At 38.1% G+C, this 18,394-nt stretch overlaps 7 protein-coding genes across 7 annotated transcripts; 5 read left to right on the forward strand and 2 right to left on the reverse strand.

Moving 5' to 3' along the window:
* Window positions 1-918: 918 nt before the first annotated feature.
* RHIMIDRAFT_221632 (Zinc/iron permease) lies at window positions 919-2,291 on the forward strand (the record flags this gene model as incomplete). The annotated part of the gene is made up of 4 exons (XM_023607438.1): window positions 919-1,007; window positions 1,064-1,309; window positions 1,361-1,896; window positions 1,944-2,291. The coding sequence occupies exons 2-4, from the start codon at window positions 1,258-1,260 to the stop codon at window positions 2,289-2,291; spliced, it is 936 nt and encodes a 311-aa protein (XP_023471102.1). The 5' UTR covers window positions 919-1,007; window positions 1,064-1,257.
* Window positions 2,292-2,416: 125 nt separating this feature from the next.
* RHIMIDRAFT_284935 (condensin subunit SMC4) lies at window positions 2,417-4,988 on the reverse strand (the record flags this gene model as incomplete). Its single annotated transcript, XM_023613224.1, has 5 exons — window positions 2,417-2,764; window positions 2,825-2,959; window positions 3,017-3,538; window positions 3,597-4,011; window positions 4,063-4,988. 5 exons carry the CDS (start codon window positions 4,986-4,988, stop codon window positions 2,417-2,419), a joined length of 2,346 nt encoding a protein of 781 aa, XP_023471103.1.
* Window positions 4,989-7,436: 2,448 nt separating this feature from the next.
* On the forward strand, window positions 7,437-9,682 carry RHIMIDRAFT_232829 (uncharacterized protein; the record flags this gene model as incomplete). Its single annotated transcript, XM_023607821.1, has 7 exons — window positions 7,437-7,469; window positions 7,524-7,615; window positions 7,670-7,744; window positions 7,796-8,136; window positions 8,190-8,269; window positions 8,322-8,420; window positions 8,468-9,682. The coding sequence occupies 7 exons, from the start codon at window positions 7,437-7,439 to the stop codon at window positions 9,680-9,682; spliced, it is 1,935 nt and encodes a 644-aa protein (XP_023471104.1).
* Window positions 9,683-11,924: 2,242 nt separating this feature from the next.
* Window positions 11,925-12,228, forward strand: RHIMIDRAFT_253864 (uncharacterized protein; the record flags this gene model as incomplete). The annotated part of the gene is made up of 1 exon (XM_023611055.1): window positions 11,925-12,228. A coding segment is annotated over one exon (292 nt), but the record flags the coding sequence as incomplete, so codon positions are not given.
* A 248-nt stretch (window positions 12,229-12,476) lies between these two features.
* On the forward strand, window positions 12,477-13,649 carry RHIMIDRAFT_7011 (ribosomal protein L18ae). The gene is made up of 4 exons (XM_023615579.1): window positions 12,477-12,530; window positions 12,921-13,100; window positions 13,154-13,283; window positions 13,335-13,649. Exons 1-4 carry the CDS (start codon window positions 12,522-12,524, stop codon window positions 13,541-13,543), a joined length of 528 nt encoding a protein of 175 aa, XP_023471106.1. The 5' UTR covers window positions 12,477-12,521; the 3' UTR covers window positions 13,544-13,649.
* A 315-nt stretch (window positions 13,650-13,964) lies between these two features.
* On the forward strand, window positions 13,965-16,263 carry RHIMIDRAFT_296700 (FabD/lysophospholipase-like protein; the record flags this gene model as incomplete). The annotated part of the gene is made up of 4 exons (XM_023614260.1): window positions 13,965-14,056; window positions 14,152-14,912; window positions 14,971-15,061; window positions 15,136-16,263. The coding sequence occupies 4 exons, from the start codon at window positions 13,965-13,967 to the stop codon at window positions 15,884-15,886; spliced, it is 1,695 nt and encodes a 564-aa protein (XP_023471107.1). The 3' UTR covers window positions 15,887-16,263.
* A 5-nt stretch (window positions 16,264-16,268) lies between these two features.
* RHIMIDRAFT_284937 (uncharacterized protein) lies at window positions 16,269-18,097 on the reverse strand (the record flags this gene model as incomplete). The annotated part of the gene is made up of 10 exons (XM_023613225.1): window positions 16,269-16,380; window positions 16,432-16,514; window positions 16,566-16,580; window positions 16,633-16,828; window positions 16,881-17,040; window positions 17,094-17,209; window positions 17,265-17,474; window positions 17,536-17,766; window positions 17,823-17,934; window positions 17,995-18,097. 10 exons carry the CDS (start codon window positions 18,095-18,097, stop codon window positions 16,269-16,271), a joined length of 1,338 nt encoding a protein of 445 aa, XP_023471108.1.
* Window positions 18,098-18,394: the final 297 nt, after the last annotated feature.

Here is an 18,394-nt window from a genome sequence, read left to right on the forward strand (position 1 = left end):
CCAACGGATGAACAACTTTACATGATTATGTTCAGAATGTGAAAAGCAGAGGAGTTATGACCTCTCTCATTCCATAGGGCGAAAATACGGTGTTACACGCGAAAGCGATTAAATGTCAAAATAAAGAAATCGCGATACATTGTTTGAAAAACGAAAAAATCCCAAGACCAAGATGGATAACAAGAAAATAGAGTTTAGTAATTACGCAATTTTAGCTATTGATCATAGGGCATTATTACTATTTAAAAATAACTGCTGGTATATAGTCTGATCTGATTACTGTCGTATTCTCTTGCTCCGAATAACGGATATGTAAAAAAGGTATGTAAAAAAACCACAGAAAAGGTCACAAGCTGTTTTACTGTTACTCAGTAGCACAGTTCGAAAGATAGAAAAACAAGAGAGTGCTGACCCTTTTTATTTATTTTAATGCTGTTACAAACAATTACACTCATTTCTAAACACTTTTCCTTTTCTGACAGATCTTTTCTATCCCGAAGATTTTTTTCGGTTGCCTTGGAAATTTTTGTTAAATTTCTACATTTGATCAATCCACGGTGTAACTTCAACCCAAAAATTTTTGAAAAGATTCTGCTCTACTTTTGATACAAACAGATAAACAAACAGCTAGTTGTGGAATACAGCCTTTTTCTGTTTGACATTATTATTTTCTTTAATAATTTGCATTCGTTGATGACAATGATTTGTAAAAATTCTAATCACTGTAAAATCTATACGTTAAAAATTTAGAAACAAAAGAATCTTTAAATCAGAAATTTTTATCTGTCATTGGTGGATCAAGCGAAACAACTACTCCATTCATGGTATTACAATATTTTCTAGACTCTATATAAAGTTTATATATAAACATGGTTTTGACTTTGACCTTATTCTTTCTCTTTTCAACTTAAAGATGGCGTCTAAGCTATTTTTGCTCAAGTGTGGTTTTCTCTTCCTATTCCTTTCTATAATCTTGATCAATACGTCCAATGCACAAACACATGAAGGTACTTGTATATTCATATGCACCCTAATTTTATATAATAACATCTTTGAAAATTAGATCACGACGGACACACACATGTTACAGACCCAACTGATGTACACACAGATGGTGCACACACTGATATAGCAAACACAACTCACATTCATACTGAAGAAGACCCACATACTCATGTACATGCCGCAGAAGAAGAAGCAGGAAGTGGGCACTCACATTCCACTTCATGCGAAATCGAGGCCAATCCAAGCTACAATATGCCCATGAGAATCGGATCCATATTTATCATTTTGGCTACATCTGCAGTTGGTACGCTCGTTTATATTTATAGTATTTGCTTTGTTCTTATATATATCTTAGGTATTTTTGCTCCCATCATCCTTCATCGCGTCAGTCCCTATCAGCCTGGTTCTCCTCGAGAATGGATTCTAACAGCCGGCAAATTCTTTGGCACAGGTGTCATTATTGCTACTGCTTTTATCCACATGCTTCCGGAAGCACTCGAGCGATTTGATAGTCCTTGTTTAAGCGCAGGATGGCATTCATATCATGCATTCGGTGGTGTCTTTTGTTTAATTGCCTCATTTGCACTTCAACTTCTTGAACTCGCCGCTCTCACCAACCTGGATAATCTTGCGCGCAAGAACGCTGCAAGTAAAGCAGGCGATGAAAAACTAGAAGATCAAAAGATCCATGCTCACGATCATACTGGAATCCATGAAGATGGCCATGTTCATACCGCTGGGTTCCTTGAAAATGAACAGTCCGTCCGTAGCCTGGGTACCTTTATCCTTGAACTTGGTATTGTCATGCACTCGATCATTATTGGTATTACTCTTGGAACAACAGACAATGATGAATTTACAACATTGCTTATTGCCCTTGTCTTTCATCAGGTAAATATATATATAAAGTAGAAGCAATGCTCTTACCCTTGTTATAGTTCTTTGAAGGTATCGCTTTGGGTACTCGAATCAACGACTTGAACTGCCAAACATGGCGTAAGCCTATCATCATGAGTGCCTTATTTGTCTGCATGACCCCTATTGGTGTTGCTATAGGTATAGGTATCCGCTCAACCATTGATCCTAGAGCTTCTCTTCTCGCACAGGCTATCTTGGACTCTCTTTCTGCTGGTATCTTACTTTACAGTGCTTATGTGTCTCTCATGAGCATTGAAATCAACCATAATACTGGATTCCGTCAATCCAGCATCTTTAGAAAGGCATTTTGTTTCATTTGTATGTACTTGGGTGCTGGTCTTATGGCTGTGCTTGGTACATGGGCATAAGAAAAAAAAATTATATCATACTTTATAATAAATATCCATTTTTATTTATTGAATTAATACTTCAATATCAGCTTCTATGTACACGTAAAAAAAGGGGAGGGGGAGGAGGCATCGCTTATGTATGCTTATTTACTTGCATTTTTTGAAGATGGGAGATTAATGCTAAGGTTACGTTTGGTTGGTCCAAGGTTGGTGGGTATAGCGGTTAAAGTGGCAATCATATTGGGGTTAATTGCTATACTCTTTGTACAGTTACTTGTTTTATATATGCCAACAAGTCTATCTGCAAGCTCAAACATGTTGTTTCTTAAACTAATAATCACAAATTGTGCATTCTTGGTACGTTCAGCAATGTAATTAGCGACAATCGATACGTTCTTAAAATCGAGAGCGGCGTCAATCTCATCCATGACATATAATGGCGTTGGCTTGAAGTGATGTAGAGCAAACACAAGGGAAAGAGAGCTAAGTGTCTAGATGGGATCATATCATTGGTACCTTTGTCCTTTTGCTATAGTGTATATCTTATTTACCTTTTCACCACCTGAAAGATTTGAAATATTCTTCCAGCTCTTTTTAGGAGGCATTACACTAAATACAATTCCTTCCGAGAACGGATCTAAACTATCTACTAGTTCAAGCTCGGCATTTCCACCCATAGTGATCATCTGTTAGGCAAAGTAAGTATGAATTAACTCATGAGCAATGCTATATGTGTTGTTTACCTGGTACATTTCTTTAAGCTTTTGAGAAATGATATTAAATCCTTGCATAAATTCATCTAATCGAGCCTTTCGAAGTGTGTCTACCTCATTCTTGACTGTATCCCTTTCAGAAGTAATCATATCAAGGTCCTTCTTACGCTCGTCATACTCTGCAAGACGACGTCTGTACTCTTCCAACACGGAAAGATTGGGCTTGGCGCTTTGTACGAACGCTTCTATTTCGGCAATTTCCATCTTGATTGATTGCTTTGATTTGGCTAGTTCCTGTAGATCTTCTCCTTCGAATATCTGTAACTGTAACTGCTCGTCTGTTTCATCACCTGTGATACGCTGAAGGAATAGCTTGGATCGTTGCTCTTCCCAATGAGCTGCCTTTTTTTGATTATCCACTAGAGTTCGTTTATAATCTTCTAGTTTATTTTTGATGTCCACCTCAGATTGACGTAGCTTGTTGATGCTTTCAATCTTTTCGTCTAATTGTGCTCTGACATCTTCTATTTCCGTCTTTTTTTCTTCCATAAGCTAAAAAATAAAGAAAAAGCGTTAATTGACCCTTCTTTTGTAATGCTATAGTCCTAACCTTCTTTGTTCGATTCACATCCTCCGTTATACTGTGCATCTGCTGTGAAAGCTCATCTGCTTCCTCTTCCAACTCCTTTAGCTTTGTTTCAAATTGTTCAGCCTCTTTTTCTATCTTTCTGATCGATGCTTCCAGTCTTATTACATCTTTTTCAGCTTTTGACTTTGCAACCATGTTTTTTGTAATCTGAGTGTTTAGACTATCGATTTTCTTGCGGATATTATTCACACATGTTTTCTGTTGTCGCAATTCGTTGCCACCTGAGTTCATAATCTGCTCGTGCAAGGAAGCAATCGTCTGTTCAATGACTTTTGTCTTTTCTTTTAGTTGATCTATCTCTGCAACCAACTCTTCTATCTGATTTTCAATCTCTTCTTGTCGTTCCAGATCAGCTGGACTAGGCTCTACTTGCTTCCTATAAAATAGTAAGCATCTAAAAGGAAAAGCAATGGAAAAACCGTATTACTTTAATTCAATCATACGACTCCTTTCTTCTTCAAGCTGTGCTTCCAAACTTCTGAGGTCCATTTGCAGCTTCTCGCCTGACATCTCTAGACGAGGCAATTGTTCCTTCTTTCTTTTTAACGCCAACTCAGTCGCTCTTTTTTCTTCTGAAATGTCCTTGCATTTTTTTTCAAGTTCATCACGTTCTTTTTCAAGGCCTGCTACTGTCTCTGCACTAACACCATCCTCTCTAAAGGTTGAACTCATGGCACCTTTTAGCTGCTTGTTACCACCACCAGACATAGCACCTGACATTTCAATAAGCTTTCCATCCAGAGTGACGACTCTCCAGCGTTTCTCTCCATAAGCGATACGGTTTGCTTGTTTCAAATCTTGAGCAACGAGGGTATCTTGAAGCACGCTATAGAATGCAGGAATGAACTTTTCGTCTTTGGGTTCTATCAGGTCAAATAAGCGAGGCGCATGCTCGGGTGTTTTCATCTTGTCTTTTCGTGGAGGTCGAAGTTGATTCAAGACTGTGAATACTGCTCGGCCCAAATTGTTCTTTCTTAAATATTGAATACAAGCTTGAGCGGCTTCGACTGTTTCAACCACGATATTATCCAATGCAGGACAAGCAGTCGAAATGGCCACGTCATATTTATCATCAATGACACCTAAACTGCCCAAACGGTCATAGATGCCACCCACACGACCTGAGTCACGCAAACGGAGGATACTGCTGAGCACTTTACCCCGGTTTTGCGAGTGCTGTAGAGAGAGTCGAGCGTCTTCTGCCTTTTGACGAGCATTGCTGAGCTGTGCACGTTTCTCAGCTTCACTTGTTGTTAGCTCAGAAAGATAACTTTCCATTTCTTCTAGTGTCGTCTTGAGTTCTTTAATTTTATCAGGAAGCGTTTTTAACTCCCTTTGCTTATCCTTGACCATCTTTTGAAACTTTTCCATCTGTTCTTCGGATTCCTCTACTGCCTTTTTACCAGAATTCATGCGTTCGGTAAGGATCTCAATTTCTGATTTTTTGATATCAATCATCTTCTGCTTTTCATTAATCTTTTCTGTCCAAGGAGCAAGTTCCTTTTGGTGCTGCTCGATCTGTATCAAGTACCCATCTGTCTTTCCCTTGAGCTCATTACTGATTTCTTCGAGCTTGGCTTCTTCTGCTTTGAGTTGCTTTTCAAGTTCTGCTATCTCTTCTTTGTGTGTTGTGAGTTCTTCAGTGTTTCTCTTGATTGCTTCCTGTGCTTCCGATCGAGCCGCTTTATCATTTTCCAAGGTCTCTGTACCCTTCTCCTGTCTTTTAATCAAGTGTTCCTTTCTTTCACGCAGCTGGACTTCTTCTTTTTCTAGCTTTGCTTGTTGTTTTGTATATGTTTCATTTTCCTTTTCAATCTCGCTGTACTCCTTGGACGCAGTTTGATAGGCTTCATTCAAGACTGACTTCTCCTTTTCAATATCTGCATACTTTTGTGATTCTTCAAGTAGTTTTGTATTCAATTCCTCAATCGCTTGATTTGCCACATCAATATTTTGTTTTGTCTCATACAAATAGATTTGATATAGTTCATTTCTACGCTGCGCCAGTTCATTTTCATTCTCCAAATAATTCTCTGCTTCTGCCTTTTTTTCTTCCATACCGGCTAATTCTCGACTGACGTACTTGACTCTCCCCACTTTTTCACCACGTACTTCATTCAAAGCTTCTAGACGAACACTGGCTTCTTCAATGGGTGCCTTATATTTGGAGGTACCGATGATATCTTCCAAATACTCGAGCAGACCATCATCATTATTATCTTTAGCCTTTGGTTTCATCAAGGCAATCGATTCAACTTCACCCTGAAGAATCAAAAATCGCTTATGGTCCAAATCGATACCGCGTGTTTTCAAGAGTGTGGTCACTTCAGTAAAGTTACTGCTCTTGTTATTGATAAAGTACTTGCTCGAGTTATTACGGCTGGCTTGTCGAGCAATCACCAATTCAGAGTTGGGTACAACTGTGTAGTCGTTTGGATCATCGCCATCGATGATTTCGTGAAAATGGATCTCGACAGAACAGGTTTGACAGTTGGGATATTTTGCTGAATTGTGAATGAGTTCAGAGAGTTTCCCTTGACGCATCTTGTTGGCTCGATAACCAAATACAAACAAGAGAGCATCAATCACATTACTTTTGCCTGATCCGTTTGGACCAACAACTATCAAAAAAGTGGGTTAATGACCTTTTATTTACACTCTTTTTTTTTTTTTTCTCTTTACTGGCACTAAAGGACTATATATGATAAAATAATGAGTTTCTACATAAATGCAATTTATGAATCTTACTTTATGAAAGGGGCCAATGACCTGTCTACCAGCATATGACTTGAAGTCAACCAAGACCATCTTTTTCATTGTCAGTCTAGGTTCTTTCTTTGAAGGAACTGACTGTTCCTTATTTGTGTCCATAAAAGCAACCCTTTTGACATCATTCTTAACAGAAGGTGTTGTTGAAGGTGACCTTTGTTCGACAGACGCTTCTACTGCTGTTACTGTAGTATTGGTAGATGTCTCTGATCCATCTGATTCGGGTGAAATCTTGATTTTCTTGTTTGGCGATGGTTTATCCATTAAAAGAAGAAAAAAAGATTTTTAATTTTGAAAAGGCGCGTGCGCGCTGAGGGGTGCTTTATGTTTTTTTTTTTTCTTTTATTGAAACGAAATGAAAAGGGGTTTATACTCTTTCAGGTTGCTTTTAAGAACCCTGAAAGAGTATAAATAAATAGAAAGCAATGTCTAATTATTTTTGACTTGAAGAATATATAAACCCCTTTCTTTATTCATTTTGTCTGAATAAATAATAATAAAAAACACGTCGTAGAGCGTGATCTTGACTGTTTATCAATCTTTTTGATTTAGTATATGAATTTATGAAATATCATCATCATCACTATACGTGAAATGATCTTGGCTATTGATTTAGAGCAGATATCATAAAATTATTGTAAAACTGCTGAAAGGAAGTGGTCCAATTCCGAGAAAACGGTGATGATCCTAAAGTGCCTGAAGGTGGTAATTCCACAAGAAGAAATACCTCTCGACAATTGTGTGAACACAAGTAATACATAAATTGACCGAAAAGATGGCTATCATTTCTGCAAGCAGAGATGTAAGAAATATAATAGTCCGTGATTAGGCCATATAAACTATTACATCACGCATCGCTCCCCAAAAAGCACAAGACAGTGATATTCCACATTGACTATTGTTTATCAATAAATTTCCTTTTTTGGGTATTGCTTTCTTTTTGAAATGAATTATGCTTTAAACTGAACAGGATAGAAAAGGACATGTTTTTTCCCTTTTTTTTTCTTTTTCTTTTCATTATAAAATAACAAAATGACTGAACTAATCTTTGCTAATAACTTTTGGGTATCTTTTATTTATTTTCTATTAAAAAGCAGTGATGAATATATACTTCTTTAGGGAATGAAAGATGAAGGATATCATGTATTGACTGCTAAAATGAATAGCACTAAAAAGACATTTGATGAAGTAAAATCATTTTATAATATCAGGTAAATACATTTATGTAAAATATTCTGAAGAGTAATAACCAAATCGTATGTTAGAGCATCGCTTCATGAAGAATTTGGACGTAAATTGATGAAGCATGCAAAAGCTTCTATAGGTCGTGAAGAGACTGGGTAAAACTAAATAAATTAGCAAAGGGAAATCTAGCTGATTTCAATTCATAGAACACTCTACGCTCTTTTATCTTCAGCACATAAAGAAATGGAATGGACTGCTCAAGCACACTTGAACTTGGCACAAAAAATTAAAGCCAGACTGGAAGTGGACTTGGATAATTTTATATTGGAGCAAAAAGATAAACGAAAATTAGTACATGTTAATGCCGAAAAGGCTCACAGACTCAAGACATCCAGTGAGGCATATCTTTCTAAAGTCAAGGAAAAATATGAATCAGATTGTGCAAAATTATATACACTTCAGGCACAATTACCAAATGCGGCAGGACGTGAAGCAGACAGAATCAAGCAAAAGATTGACAGAACACAGCATGAAATAAAGATTCAAGGTAAAGCATTATCTGTTTTGTTTTGTGCCTTTATTTATTATTCTCTATCGTAGAGCAAGAATATAAGAATGCTTGCAACAAATTAGCCGACGCAACAGAACAGTGGAACAAGGCCTGGAAGATTGCATGTGATGTAAGTCGTTTGAGCTTTAAAAAAAGTTGAAGCCTACTAAGATTCGCAAAAGACGTATCAAGGAATGGAAAAGAAGAGACTTGATTTCCTTCATCATAGTTTTGCAATGTACATCAATGTGCTTTCGACGGCATCAAGTCAAGATATGGAGGTATGTGTCATTCATTGCCTGTTTGGACCTTTACTAATAAAGACAAGTCATACGAAAGGTTCTGGAAAGCATTAGATAATTATGACCCAGATGGTGACATTCAAACGTTCATTAAAGAAAAAGGGACCGGAGCCAAGATACCAGAGCCTGAGGTATTTGTTGACTACTTGGATGATCCCTCAACCAACTATGACAAATATACATTGGCCAGCTTTAATTGCCCCAATGAACTTGTATCTCCAGTAGATCCGTCAACGACAAAACCAGAGTTGACTGTTCGAAATCCAACTGAAGAAACGGCTCCGATACAGGCCACAATGACAACGGAACTTGTTACAGAACCAGAACGTAAACGGTCCATCATCCGTAATAGAGTCAAACCACTTCCATCCCTTTCTACGCCTCTCACAAAACAGAAAAAGCCGAGCATCATTAGACGTTCGTCTTCTATCAAGGTGACTCAAAAAGAAGAACGACAGCAACAACAACAACAAACTGAAACGGTTCAGCCAGAGACAAAATCAGTAGATGAAAATGGTGATATTAAAATTGACCCTCGTGCAAAGGTTGTGCTTGCCATCGGTAACAATATGTTTGACTTGGGTAACCTGGCTGCTACCGAGGAACCAAAAAAGCCAAGTACAAAGTTATATCATCGACGTTCGACTATACGGCACCGAAATGCAGACTTGGATCCTTCCTGTAACTTTTCCTATAAAAGCTTACTCGAAGAACTGGGGATATTTGATAACAAAGGAGAACAAAAGAATAATCATGCAAATGTTACTGACGAACCTCTCTTGGCCTCTTCTTCAAATGAAGATGTAATCACAGTTAGACGAAGATCAGTTAAAAAACAACCTGAAAATACATCACGACAGGAAAGCAAACAGCCATACTTGATACAGCAGCAACAACAACCTCAGCAATCATCCTATTACCATTATCCTCCATCTATAGTTACTTGCAATACCTACTATGCACCTCAACAAAACACCTCGCCTATTTATTCAACTGCAGCAGGCTATCCGCCAAACTCGTCCTATAGTAATGGCCACTCAATTTTGTTCTGGGCGCTTACTTTAACCGACTGGTTCAGTAATAATCCTGAAGAGCTTCAGTATACCAGAGGCACATGGGTAGCCATTGTTGATACTAACCGAAGCGACGGGTGGTATTATGGAATCAAGTACGATAATAGAGCAAGCACACTGACAAACGAAAAAGGCTTTGTAGCTCAAAATTGTATTCAGCCTTATTGACAATGTATATGGTCATCAATTCAGTGATATCATTACATATATAGTACTTACACTGATTTAAAAGTAATAAAAGACTCCCAAAAAAGTTTATAAATAGGAAAGCCAAACATCAGCTTTCCAAGCTTATTTTATGCATTGTTTATGTTGTCTTTAAGTTCTTGATCTAAGAGTGTCTCCATAGCATCAATATTAGACATAGAAGAAAGTAAAGGAGGTTTTTATTTAGATTACTGTCAAAAAGGGAGCAGCATTTATGATTTTGATCAAAGATAGTATATTACTACTCCATACAACTCTAGACGCTTAACTTGATAAAATGCTCCATCCCCTTCCAGGATTTCTTCATTTACAGGTGTTTACAACCTGTCTCCGCCGAGAACGCTAAATCCTCGAAAGAATTTAAGGTCCTAAGCACAAATTTAGTTTGTTTAGGGGTCAAGTGGATATGCAAGAGAACGTCCAAAAGATGATTCAAGAGTTTACTAAATAATCTTTTGTCGCTCCATATGTTGTGAAGATTAGTTGCGTATGTTTTACGCACGATACCCATTTCAGTGCTTGACAGGCCGCTTGCTTCATAAGTTCTTCCGGTTACACCAAAAGGCGTCAGCGACTTAAAAACAAGATTTTGTACAGGATGCTTGTTTAAGTTTGCTTGATTAGATCCCAAAGCGCCAAAAAAGTAAGAATTTATCAAAGATAAATGACCTTCTTCAAAAAGATTGGCAAGTTCATCAGCAAATGACGAATTCATCAAAGCCAGAGGCAAGGCTGGAGCTGATGTCGAAACATCAATGTTGTCATCAGTGAAGCCTTTTGGAAGGATTTCCGCGATTTTGAAGTACTTCGTTTGTCCAAAACCATCTCGTTATTTTCTATGGCAAAACAATGGCTTTTAAATGTTACCGTCATCATGTATACAACCTCACTTATGTTGGCTGCGTAATCAGATGCTTTGCTCATGATATCACGTAGCTTTTGATCGATGGTGTTCTTCAAACTTGGAGATAAATCACTTCTGATCACTTTCTTCATGCTTAGGGTGCATGTTCTGTATTCATTATGTAAATGAGTCTCCATTTGAGATTGTATTTCTTCTGCTGGTTCATTGCTCACTATAGTCATCGCTTCAGTGACCATACTATCGAAATTTTCCTCGACAAATTGGTTCCACATGTCACTGTTTTTCTTTGACGCTGATTTGTCTAAATAATACCTCATAAAAGATGGAGTACAACCAGAAGCCCTTGCAGCGTCAGTTAGAATGCCTCTTGGCAGTGTACGTTCATTACGAGACTTTTGCTTTAATTTTGCTAGGTTATTTTCAGTGTCCTCTTTTCAATTATCTGCTTTATCTTTGCGGAAAGATGGTCCCCCATCTATTGATAAAAGTATTCCATCAAAGCTTCACCTGAAGCGCCTGCTGTTCGAGAGCGCTTATGTATGCTGGCTGATACTTCGGAGTTATCACCTTCGCGAGCTCCTTTGGTTCCTGTTTTGATAATGAGTAACATTACAGCTTTTGTACTGTCAAATTCATTTTCTTGGTGTACTTTTTGCATTTTATTCAATAAAACAACTAAAAGGAAAGAAAGATAACGAATAATTCTTTAGTGATTCGTTAATCAGTGGTTGTTTACAGTATTGGGATTAATCATCTTTGACAACTTGTTAGAAACTTGGTTGAACATACTTGTTTATCTGATAAATAAAATGGAAAAGTGAGAGTATAAATAAGGAATTTGAAGTATTCCTTGCGTACTTCAACAGCTTGTGACTTCCGAGAAAGGAACTGTTGTCCTTAGTGTGGATGCAGGTAATCGTTAATGCTTATTGTTCCAGTTTACTAAAATCTACCATTTCTGTCTATGTATAGAATGCTTCTTTCCATACTAACAATCTAATAGAATTGTATCATAATCAATTGAAGACGTTCTATCTTGATCGCTCTCACTCTTTGCGTGTAGATCGCCTAGTCTACTTGTTATCCCAAGTGGTAGTATTAGATTATTTGCAGGGCACAATCAAACTTGCGCATGGTTTTGGTGGGTTTCGCTTGACAGCCAACGAAGAAAAGAAGAAAAGAGCGGCATATTGCATTGATTACAACATTGCCTGTTCCATAGTCGAACAGCTCGAAGAAAATGCCTACCAGTACAGATTCTCACTGAAAGCGTCCTCTTTATGAGATGAATACCAAGGAAGGCTTTCTGAAGAACTGCAGCTGCTCTGATCAAACAAAGATGTGTAAGCATATTTTTTTGGTTAGCTGCGTAACTAAGCTGCTCTTTTCTCCTCGCGCTTCTGTCCCTGTTTCTCAGCAAGAAAGACTTGATGCCCAACATGATAACCAAGACCTTCTTTGCCGTAAGCTGTTAGAAAGTGCGGACCAAAACGTTCGTACCTTACTTGCCAAGTATAATGAAAAGATCAGGCAATTGAAGGATAATCGAGAAGGTTTATGTAATCTGGTAAGCTCATTAAAGCAATCTATATCAATTGTAGAAAACGTCTGTTATGTATCCCAATCATAACCTGCAAGACAGCAATAGTTCTGTCTTTTTTTTCATTATAAAAATAAACTACGAGTTCCCACTTTGATATATATTCTTCATTTTGTGACTACTAAATTTTTGTGGGTATTTATCGTTACTCTGTCTTCGCTATTTCTGACATTTAATAATTTAAAAGTAAGTTCCTGGGTTTAAAGTACTGATTCTAATTTAAATCTCAGTCGAGCGTAATGCGGGCTCAGAAGTGGAGCAGTGTACGACGTCCTTTGCCCTCTTTTCGGCAGCCGAACAAATCCTCCCTTCTCTTTCGTTCCTACAAAGGCAATATGGCTAGAGTATGTATAAATATATAATTTTGGATTCATTGGAAAGATGAAAGGAAGAAAGAATAGAAAGATAAGAGAGAATGTCGAATATGGATATGACAGCAATGGATGGATATAGATTCAGTTATATCCATCCATTTCCTACAGAAGTGTGTGTGTAACTAGAGTGAAAATATATATAGTTGAGGAGTTGAATTTGACATGAAAATGACATGTTATAAACTACAACATGTTCAGCATTTGTACAGTCAATGATACACACGCACATATATATTCAACACTCATTATCGTGGAATCTTTTGCGTAGAGAAGCGTACTATTCTTTCTTCATATTCTCAGCCAATCTCCAATGCTTTTATCATTACAACAATAAGGCTAATTCACAATTTATTGCTATAGTACACCGAATATCAGGTGGTTGGACGCAAGCTTCCTTCCCAACAGGAGCCTTCTCCTAAGCTCTTCCGTATGCGCATTTTTGCTCCTAACGTTGTTGTTGCCAAGTCTCGCTTCTGGTACTTCTTGAAGAAGCTCCGCAAGGTCAAGAAGGCCGCTGGTGAGATTGTTGCTGTCAACGAAGTAACATAGTTCAACATACAACAAACAACATCATATACTCATCATCATTTTAGATCCACGAAAAGCGTCCTGAACAAATCAAGAACTTTGGTATCTGGATTCGTTATGACTCTCGCTCTGGTACTCACAACATGTACAAGGAATACCGTGCCATGAGCCGTGTTGAAGCTGTTGAGACTTGCTGTAAGTTTTGCTTATATGAATATCATGTAGATATTAACTATTATATTATAGACCAAGATATGGCTGCTCGTCATCGTGCTCGTTTCAGATCTGTTCAGATCATTCGTGTTGCTGAAATCAACGATGCCGATGTTCGTCGTCAATACATCAAGCAACTCTTGACACCTAAGCTCTCTTTCCCCTTGCCTCACCGTATTGTCAAGGCCGACAAGAAGCACCGTGCTCTCTTCATTGCCAAGAGACCCACCACTTTCTACTAAGTTTAATTACAACATACACATGAAAATAAAACTTGAAGCGCCGACATTGTTCATTGTTCTGCATCCCCCAAAAGAAAAAAAAGTTCTATTTTTTTCTTTTTTTCTTATTATGTTTATCATTTCTAAACGAGTCCGTTCGAGTACAACGCCGATCCTACTCAAGAGACGATTCTTTTCTAATAAATCAAACCAACAAAGCGAGCCAAAACTCCCAAAAGAACCATTCAGTGCCAATAGATGTCAAGACGAAGATAACAATGATGCATTCATTTCTTCCTTGTTTTCTAAAGGTGCAACATGGCTACCTAACAGGGTACCATGGCCATCAATAGAGAGCATCAATGTGAAGTTATCTGAACTTTATCCACAACTATCGGTTCAATTGAAAGATGGATATCAAAAATTATGGGACTATTTAACCATGGAGGAGTTTAGAAGGATTGTCGATGAACTAAGAAAAGAGGCCAATGACGTTGATAAATATGCAGAGTTAGCACAGGATGCGGTTGTAAGGTAGAGAACTTTTTTTTCTTTTTATGGAAGCACAATTGACATTTGTCTCTGTGTGTGTGTCATATGTCTGTTTGGATTATAAAACACTGAAATAGAGAAAGCGCCGATCTATCAAAAGAAGAAACTGCATTTATCACAAAGCGAAGGCAGCTTCAGAAGGTGGCGTTTGCAAAGTTCATTCACGAGGACCCGTCCAACATTGATGAGCGCGATATTCCTATTGTGGGTATAGCTTCCAGTGGAGGTGGGTATCGCGCAATGCTTGGTTTCACTGGATATTTGAACGCCATGAAGCAGAGTGGTGTGCTCGACTGTACGATGTACATGGCTGGTGTTTCAGGATCCTGCTGGTCCATGGCTCTATACTACCACCCCTTCATTCAAGCCGACACACTCAGACTCAAGCAACACCTCGAGGGCCAAGTGAACGTACACTGGGCGAATATGTCACATTTTCTTAATCTGCTGACTGCTAGCCCTCAGCATACAAAGACACTGTTGAGAGGAATTATTCAGAGACAACAGCACCATGGCGAGACCAATCTGGTTGATATCTTTGGTGTGCTTGTTGGTGCGTCTCTGTTTACAGACAACAATCGTGCCTCATCACTAGGACTATCTAGCCAACAAGCTCTGATCGAGAATGGTCAAGAGCCACTGCCTATTTATTGTGTGGTGCGTCATGAGATTGGTGTCTCTGAAAGTCTTGTTGAAAAAATGAAAAAATTAAGTGAATTCAAATCAAAGAAACTACTGCAGGAAAAAGACGAGGAAGAAAAAATAAAGAAAGACCATTTGAATGTCTACCAATGGTTTGAGTTTACACCTTATGATATGGGGTGTGAAGAACTGGAAGGTAAGAGATAATACTAGCAAGATAAAACGAGACATGTTATGCTTAATTATATATATAGCTTGGATCCCAACGTGGGCATTTGGTAGACGGTTTAAGCATGGAAGAAATACGGAAAGAGTACCAGAATTATCACTTGATATATTATTAGGGTAAAAAGATATATATATGGAGAGAGAAGGTATCTGCATTTCAGTAGTAACATTTTTTTTTTTTTTTCTATCAGCATGTTTGGTTCTGCATTCGCAGCTAGTCTTGTTCACTTTTATCAAGAGGTCCGAAGTATCTTACCTACTACAGCAATTGAACGATTCGATGATACAGTAAAGCAGTATGAGTTATCCATGTCAAACTTTCATCCAATCTCGCCATCATCCTTTCCCAACCCGTTCTATAAACTCTCTGAAAAGACTGCCCAAGGACTGTCTCGACCACAGTCGATCATCTCTTCCCAGGAGTTACATCTAATGGATGCTGGCATGGACAACAATATACCCTTTTACCCGCTTCTGAGAGAAGGACGCAATGTGGATATCATCATAGCTATCGACTTGAGTGCCGATATTCAAACAGCACCTCATTTTAAACGTGCTGAGAGTTATATCAAGCGAAGGGGCATCGATGGTTGGCCACAAGGGGCTGGATGGCCAAAGAAAACCAACAAAAAGTACTCCTTGGGGACATGTACAGTGTTTGAAGGAGAATCAAGAGAGGAGATACCCAGTCAGAAAGAAAAGCGAAAATCAATCAAGTTGGCTTATTTTCCTTTTATTTTGAATGAACGGTATGATCCTGAGTTTGACCCTCAAGAGATTGAGTTTTGTAGTACATGGAATTTTGTGTATAGACGAGAACAAGTGCACAAGGTACTTGAGCTGGCAGAGCATAACTGGTATGATAATGTGGAAATGATGCGCAAGTTACTAAGAGAGACATGGGAACAAAAGAGAAGAGAGAGATTAAGACATGAAGAGTAAATAAATACAAGGCTTTTATTGTAATAGATTGTATGCACATGACTATTCATGGTTCTTTATATCACGCATAACAGAAGGATAAAGGTCATAGTCTGGTTTCGACTGATTGTCATTATTATTGTTAATCACAGGTGTTGTCTGTTTAGGGTGATATGTGTAGCATGAAGGTGAATTGTTTCGTTTAAATCGATACAATGCAGGATGAGTCAGGTCATCTTCTTGTATTGAGTATTCAGTAACGGCTGTCGTATTTGAGGTTTCTTTCTTTTGAAGCATAATTAATTAAATATCATGTAATTGTGAAAATGCTTGGCTTTATTTATATAAATTTAAAGAATATAAACCTTTCGATGGTTTTAATATGGAGTGATTTTATTGTGTACTAATGCTCAATATCTTCCCAGTCACGTCCTTTGACCTTTTCAAGGTCATTCTCCGTTAGCTGTCTTCCAGTAGTAAAATAGCCAGAAGCAATCTTTGCATCAATCTCAACTCTATGATGGTTATATAAGTTATGGACCTTATTGCTCTTTATGACTTTTTACCTTGAGTCATCGGGAATCAATTCTTCAGGAATAGGCACTCTTTCAAGAATTGGAATACCGGAACCAACAATGGCGTCATGTTTCTAAAAAGGAAATTAGAGAAAGAGAGGTTAGACCCAGTGAATAGATCTTACCATGTTTGACATGGACTATAAGAAATAAGGTGAGTTACTGCTGAACAATACATTGGCTGTAACTTACCATCATGCGATCTATCTTTTGAATTCCTAGCCAATGTAATACATCTGGCATCAGTGCTTGGAATCGCATATCTTTGACTCCAGCAATACATTCAGTACGTAAAAAGTAGTTGGAGGCTGTATCTCCACCTGCTTGTCGTTTACGAGCGTTGTAGACCAAATACTTGGTCACTTCACCCAAGGCTCTTCCTTCCTTTCTAACTATGCAAGGCATTAGTATATTGCGTTTACATATCATTTCTAGAATACTTGCAGTAAACAATGACACCCACGCCACCTTGTTGTGCTTGCTTGACACATTCTTCAATACCATATATCAGATAAGGTCTACAGGTACAAATATCACTTCCAAATACATCGGATCCATTACATTCATCATGTACACGAAGGGTAAGCTTCTTGGAGGGATCTTTTTAGGATGTGAGATGGAGTCTATGTTGTCATATATTTATCTATGTATACCTGATATATACTCTGGATTACCAAATATATATACACTAATACCACCGATAGGGGGTAAATAAACCTTCAGGTCAGGTCTGGTGATCAGCTCAGGATACATTCCTCCTGTATCTTCACTATAAACAAAACAGTTACACAACATGAATGCAATTACATAACTGTGTGTCTTACAAGAGGGCTCTTCTCAACAAAGACTCTTCAATACCAAATCGCTTGGCTACTCCAGGCAAGTACCATACAGGTTCAATGGCTGCTTTGGATACTGCTAAATCACCTCTCTGGTTTAATACAATCTTGCCATCAACCGTCAATGTGCCCTTCTTGACACTCATTTCCATCTCCGCGAGCGTCATATGAGCACGCGTAATGGCGATGGTAGGTCTATTTGGTTATCAAAGAGAGATAAGAACTCAACTTTTGTCCTATCTCTTTTCGACCTTACCTGACATCCAAACCATTATCATATTCTTCTTTAAATATTTGAGGGGCAATATGCCCAAAGGGGTCGAGGGAAACAATTTTTTCGGGGTCAAACCAAGAAGGGTGTGGACCCACTTTGTACGTAGGCTCAGTCATGTTGTAGTTTGGTCGATGATTTAAAGGCAAATCACCAATAGCTACAGCCAAGGCACGATAGATACAATATGACCCACCATAGGCGCCTATGGCATTTCTACATATAAATTGAGTGGATAAACACTGTGCATAAAGGTATACGCCTCGCTTTACCTTTTCTTTATACTTTCTGGATGGCGTGAAGCGATAATAGGCCCTCTCATCTTGGCATCAGGCGCACCCCAGTTTAAAGGAATAGGCTGGATACCTTGTTGAGTAGGATAGGCTAAACAGGGGGAGAAAGTGTTTTTAATGAGTGTTGACGGGAATGTTTAAAAATACCTACTCGTTAAAATTACGCGAGTTGGATACATTGTAGTAGTAGGAGTACTGACACTAGTATTAGCACTAGTACTAGTCTTGGGCAATTCATTCGATAGAACACTCATCGATGTAGAAGGTGATATTAGAGGATAAGAAGAGTTGACTGATAACTTTTCAAACTTGATTTATATAGATTAAGATTTAATTAATCCCCTCCCCTTTCTCTTACAACTTACTTGTTCAGTCAATCTTAGTTGTTCAGCTCTAAGCGTCTCAATAGTTTGAAGCATACGCTTCAGAATGGGATCATCTTCATTCACAGTCATAGCAAGCAGAAAGAAAAAGAAAGAAAAAAGGGAGAGTGTGTTTGTTTATTTATGCATAAGCACGATTATTTGTCTCAGGTGACACATCTAACGACG

This window comes from Rhizopus microsporus, assembly GCF_002708625.1.
Source record: "Rhizopus microsporus ATCC 52813 unplaced genomic scaffold scaffold_1, whole genome shotgun sequence".
NCBI classification, from domain to species: domain Eukaryota; kingdom Fungi; phylum Mucoromycota; class Mucoromycetes; order Mucorales; family Rhizopodaceae; genus Rhizopus; species Rhizopus microsporus.